General features: G+C 34.9%; 1 protein-coding gene across 1 annotated transcript; it reads left to right on the top strand.

Annotated features, from left to right (window-relative positions):
- Positions 1 to 371: 371 nt before the first annotated feature.
- On the top strand, positions 372 to 4,101 carry LOC149534307 (putative DNA helicase MCM9). The gene is made up of 6 exons (XM_089805076.1): positions 372 to 823; positions 1,207 to 1,351; positions 1,545 to 2,288; positions 2,430 to 2,867; positions 3,321 to 3,374; positions 3,460 to 4,101. Exons 1-6 carry the CDS (start codon positions 420 to 422, stop codon positions 3,601 to 3,603), a joined length of 1,929 nt encoding a protein of 642 aa, XP_089661202.1. The 5' UTR covers positions 372 to 419; the 3' UTR covers positions 3,604 to 4,101.
- Positions 4,102 to 5,667: the final 1,566 nt, after the last annotated feature.

Raw genomic sequence — 5,667 nt, 5'->3', positions numbered from 1 at the left:
ATTTTAGAAAAGATTGTTAAACTTTAGATTAAAACCAGAAAATTCTAATATTTTGAAAACACATCATCTATTTATAACCAAGAAAAAATAAATATCAAATTAATGATTTCAATTTCATAATATATCATTTCATTATACTAAATGATTTAGCAATCCCTTTATGAAATCTTCCATCCACAATTGCATAAAAAATAAAGCTAAATAGCAGTGCCTTTTAATTTCCATATTTATTAAACATTTAATTCTTATTATTTTAATGACCAATCTCATCTGCACATTTATTTAATCTACCTCATATTTCCTCGCTGGTCTCCCTCAGAAATCATCATAGTGACCACATATATATATATATATATATAGTAAGTTTTGGAACTCGTCGTCATTTAAACGTATATCCGGAGTGATAAGCAGAGAAGGAGATGGAAATACAAGAAGTGGACTCCATGATACCACTGGCAATGCAGTGGCTTCAACACACAACTGATCTCAATTCTACTCTGCAGGCCATTTCATTCACAGATTCAGACACTTTCGTCCTCAAAGTAGATGTAATGGAGCTCTTGGAGTGGAACCCCCTTTTGGCCAAAGCAATCATCAATGATCCCGATGTCATCGCATTCAAGCTCTGGAATTTCATGTTTAAATCAACAATGGATGATTCTTCCTTCACTTTTGGAAAGCGTATGTGGCTGAGATTCGATTCTGTTCCGCTTCCACCTGTTTCCGCTGACAATTTGTGGAAGACCGGAGCAGCCAGAGGTCCAAACAAGACCCTTGTGCATGTATACGGTGTTGTTTATGCCACCACAACCGTTCAAAGACTATATCCTGGCAATCATTCAGTATCTCTTGATTATAATGATGGAATATTGCTTGATTCGTATTTTCAAGCTTCATGAAGGAGAATTTTCATTTGCTAATTTAAAGAATTGTCTGTTTATTTGAGCTTTGAATTGCATTTATTTAAGCGATCTCGTAGGAATTTAGGCTTGGTATAAGGATGAGATGTTTCGATAGCCATGAATTTTGTGCATGGTCGATGAAGAGAGGAAAATGTGATTTTAAAAGCTTTTAAATCGTCTGTATTTAAGTTATTGACTGAACTTTTTTGAGTTTAGTTGTGACGGATTCTGCAAATTATTGCGTCCTAAAAATGCAAATGCTTATGGACTTGAGCTCAAGTTGTCCTTGACATAGTGAATTTACTGCATACATGCGACGTGCTCGTTGCAAAGGGTGTGGTTTTGTCAAAGATTTTTCGTGTAACGAAAGATTGCCGTTTGGACGGATTTGCTGTTCGTATGGCCAATTCGAAGAGGATAAATCCGCTTCAATTTACATATCCTCTCAGGTAGGTATAGGATTGAAATCGAATCTGGTGATAATTATAGGGTTTATGTACAGCGCGGGCAAGTAATTTGATGCTCATTTTGGCGAATCATTTTCTGGATTTTAAATACGACAGCGAGATTTTTTGTTCACTAACTAAAAATAACACTAAATCATGGTGAAGCTAGATAAATAAGGTCCATTTTTGTTTACAGGAAATGATGTTAGGGCCTGTACCGACTCTCTCAAGTGAAGCTTTGCCATTCCCGCAACTCATCTTAATTGTTTCGCAAGACGATCTGGCCGGCCAAGTACAAATCGGCGACTCAATTGCAGTTATCGGCCACGCGTTTGCAGAAATCAAAGAATCTCAACCCTGCGAAAGTAAGTGCCTAAGCCGGCTCAAGGTCATCGCAAATAACATTATTCGTCCCTTCAATTACAAATCTTTGACCTTGACGAGCCAAATTATTGATCTCTGGCCCGATGTACTCTTTCTGAACGACCTCGGAAGCGTTTCATTGAATGCTCTGTGCAATTATCTGTCCGCCAATAGAGCTCAAATAAGGCTAAATGCATATTCCCTTGTTGCTCTGTTAATAAGCCTGGTAGCAAGTGAAAATTTATCAAATTTTCACAATAATAATGATGAGAGGAAGCGAATTCATGTTATGTTAACTAGCAGAGGCCCCTGTGAGACTTTGTCCCGTGAAATGAAGGCAATAGCGGTCCTCTATGGGGCGAGGAGCGTCCGCCATAGCCCTTGCAACAAGAATCTTGAGGCAAAACTGACGAATTCCAGTGCCGGCGGTACTAAAATTTTGCAGTCAGGTAGCTTATCTCTCAGTAATGACGGTATATTTCTAGTAGATTTCTTCAGCTGTCCCATCTCAAGATCGGATGTGAGAGCTTTCTGCCAAGCAATGGAGAAGCCTAGAATCCAAATAAAAGATTCTCAAGTAAATATTTTTCGATTGTCCTAATTAGGTCTTAGAAACCGCGCCTATTGTATGTTTTTCCTCAACTATTGTAGCGCAATTGGCTATTTTGATATGTACGAGCACTTAATAATTTGTCATTAACTTATTTTCTTGTGTCAGGATCTGTGCATTCCTTGCAGGTCAACAGTTTGGGGATCATTTGCAAATTTCAACGAAGATGCCAGCTTAATTGCTTTAGACTTTCCAAAGATAACTCGCAAAGGTCCCACTATAGATCCCGAACTGATCAATAAGTTCGAGATTATACTTTCCTCTGAAGAAGAAGAGGAAGATGATTTAACTCGTATAAAAGACATGATCGTTCAATCCAGACGGTCCACCCAGTCTATAGAATTGCAAAAGCATTTACATGCGGCTTCAAATATCAAGTCAACAAAGATTTCAGCTGGTGCACACGGTCTGATTCGAACCTATTACCTTGCGCTTCGAAAGGCGAAATCATTTATATTGCAGTCTGATGATGTATTTTCTCTACAAAGCCTTCTGCGCGTCTCCTCAGCTTGCGCAAGATTATGTTTGCGTGATGAAATTTTGGAGGTAAAGTCATACTATTTTCCTCGAAGAACAAATAAGCTTCAAATAATTATGCTTCCTCAGAATTTGATCTTATGAATTGCAAATTATTTTATTTGTGTAATAGTTATATGATTGCAACGGTCTGCGAATCCACATACTTGTCATTAGGAACGGTGTATATTTTCTGGTTATTAGATATAATGTTGAGGACTGAATCATACTTGCGGAAGCTGCAGATTACCTAGTCGTTATTATTATATGAGAAACAGGAAGTTTACATCAATCTTACAATGAAGGGTTTCCGATAATAATTCTGACAAATCCATTCATATGCAGAATGCAATTGTAGTCATCTTATAATTTATATTGTTAAGCAATTAACGCTTGAAAAGTTTAAATATTGAGTAAACTCTCCAGTTAAAACATTTACGGGAATTGAACTCCATTGTTTCAACATTTTGTTCTCTGTTTCAGATTCCCGACGCAACTCTGGCAATCCTTTTGTGCGAGAAGACATATACAGCCAAGGTATAATGATCTTCATATACCTTTCTTATCAGCAAATACATGATTATGATTTTAGTTTTTCATTTCATTTTCATTTTTATTGCAGTATGGATCTACAGTTCTGGAACATTATCCAAGCAGGCAATTGTGTACATCTGAAAGGGATTTGGATATGGAAATCAAAAACTTCCACGATTACCTTACACACAATATCCTCTTGATGCAACCTTCGTCTCTTTCATCTCTTTAGTATGGGAAGTAATCCCTCCAATAGTGAAATTGGGTAGCCATTTTAATACTGGGTTGTCCTCTAGGGTTGAAAGGCAACATAGAATATGCAATAATGTTCTTCATGTTGTAGTTTATGTCCTAAGAATCCCACAATTATTGAGATTTAAATGAAATGAAAAGTATAGAGGATTCTTCAACAATGTGCAGAAATAATTGTAGTGCTGCATGTTGGCGATAGAAATCTATAATCTTCTGTGATTTGATTGCAAGTAATTCAAGCTTGATCTCTATAAAGCATAACTAAGTTTTGAGGCATAGTTTTGATTTTAGGGAATATAAATTTGTCGTTGTATAGGTAATATTATTTAAAAATATCTTATGGAAATTCGAAGTTGAATTGTGAGAGTCCATATCCAACTTCCTTGTTAGACTATATAGATAATAACAATATTTAGTAAGGATTTAAAAAGTATTGAGATAATGAATTCTATGAAAATATAAGGGAATTGTTTTCTAGTAATATTGTATTTGGGATTGTTTTGAAATCACTTCATTTATCATATACTAAAGGAAAAATAGGATTGTCAAAGAAATGTCTTTATAGTATTTTCTTTTGACATTATTTTAGAAACTCTTTGATTGTTTTGATTTTAATAACAATTTGATCTAGTTAGGAAGAAAAATTTCTTCGTTATCAAATATACAACTAACATTTAAAGGCTTTGTTGCTTGGGAAAAATGGTGGAATTGTATTCCTTACGATTCTGTGAGGCCACTAGTCACTGTCATGGGAAGGACATGATTTAGATTTCTTAACAAACTCTCATCTAAAAAATATATAATAGTTCTATGTTCGTATTCATCAAGAAATAACACAAAGAACTGAACTCTCTTAGATCAAAATGGATAATATGGGCTCTCAATCTTGTAGCTTGAACTATTTCTAGTTCTTTTGTAAATTTTTTGTTGAGTCCAATATAATAGTGCAAGGATGTCACTTTTTGCAAGGCTAATAGTTGAACCAGTATCTACAAGTGCAAATCTACTAAATATTTTCATTATGACCAATAAGATAGGTTAACTAGTGTAATGAAAGAAAATTAAGTATATGAAACTATTTCACTAGGATGTTTGAAAAAACTAGGAAACTCATACCTATATCCTCTCATACGTTAGAAGGAATATGATCCACTAGGTTTAAGGTGGTTCAAACATTAAGTGGATACAATGTTTCTTTATTATTATAGAAGATGGTTGCATATTGAGAACTCAATTTTGGGATTAGGTCTAAAAAATAGGAACAATGACAAGCATGTAAACATACACCTTCCTAAAAAATTAGCACCCACAACTAGATGCTTTATTAGGAGCTTTTAGACCCCATTTTGGTGATTTTGAGATCCACATTCTCATTATGCTTGATCCTAACAACTTGACATTCTTCTCCCCACATATTTTCACCTATCCCAAAATCTTGTCCAAATTTGGGCTTTTTCTCTAGGGTTTAGAATGTCAAAACCATTTGTCCCTAGAACATAATGAATTTGGCATTCTTTCCTCTAGGGTTTTGGCCCAAATTTATTATGATGCCCTATGTTAGGATGATAATGGGAAATTTGATCTAGAAGTCGATCTAGATCATTTTTTAACCACAAATTGATAGATTCGGTATTAAAACCCCTATCTTTCCTAATTTTGAGACTCTTGATGACCAATAATCAACTACAAGCATTTACTATCAAGTTTTCAAGCAATCAAGAACTATTAAAAAAATGGATTCAAGATTTAAAGGCAAGCATCCAAGATGAAGTTTCTCCAAGTCTCCAATTCTTCAAGATCATTCAAGTCAAAGATAATACTCTCCAATTGAAGCAAGTTTCCTTTCCTAATGACAAATTATATGTTGGAAAGAGATTGTTTGAAGTATGGAACCTATCATGGAACAATCATTATTTTGTTAATGATGTCAAACCTGCTACTTGTTGGTGAGACAATTGCTTTTTGGTTTGAATGCTATCTATTGTTTGATTGATGAAGAGGATTTGAAAGAATAAGTTAACAAGAGAACATAGAGCAAGGTTGA

This window comes from Cupressus sempervirens, chromosome 10 (genome assembly GCF_028749045.1).
Source record: "Cupressus sempervirens isolate cs-2001-9-10 chromosome 10, ASM2874904v1, whole genome shotgun sequence".
NCBI classification, from domain to species: Eukaryota; Viridiplantae; Streptophyta; class Pinopsida; order Cupressales; family Cupressaceae; genus Cupressus; species Cupressus sempervirens.
The sequence above is the reverse complement of the archived record's forward strand: the minus strand, read 5'-3'. Positions and strand labels throughout refer to the sequence as shown.

Bases quoted from the DNA above. Each gene is read 5' to 3' on its own strand.
- LOC149534307 (XM_089805076.1), top strand. From the start codon at position 420: ATGGAAATACAAGAAGTGGACTCCATGATACCACTGGCAATGCAGTGG. The intron at 824-1,206 runs ATATCCTGGCAA...TAGTGAATTTAC, and splicing joins ACCACAACCGTTCAAAGACT to TGCATACATGCGACGTGCTC. The intron at 3,375-3,459 runs GTATAATGATCT...TTTTTATTGCAG, and splicing joins AGAAGACATATACAGCCAAG to TATGGATCTACAGTTCTGGA.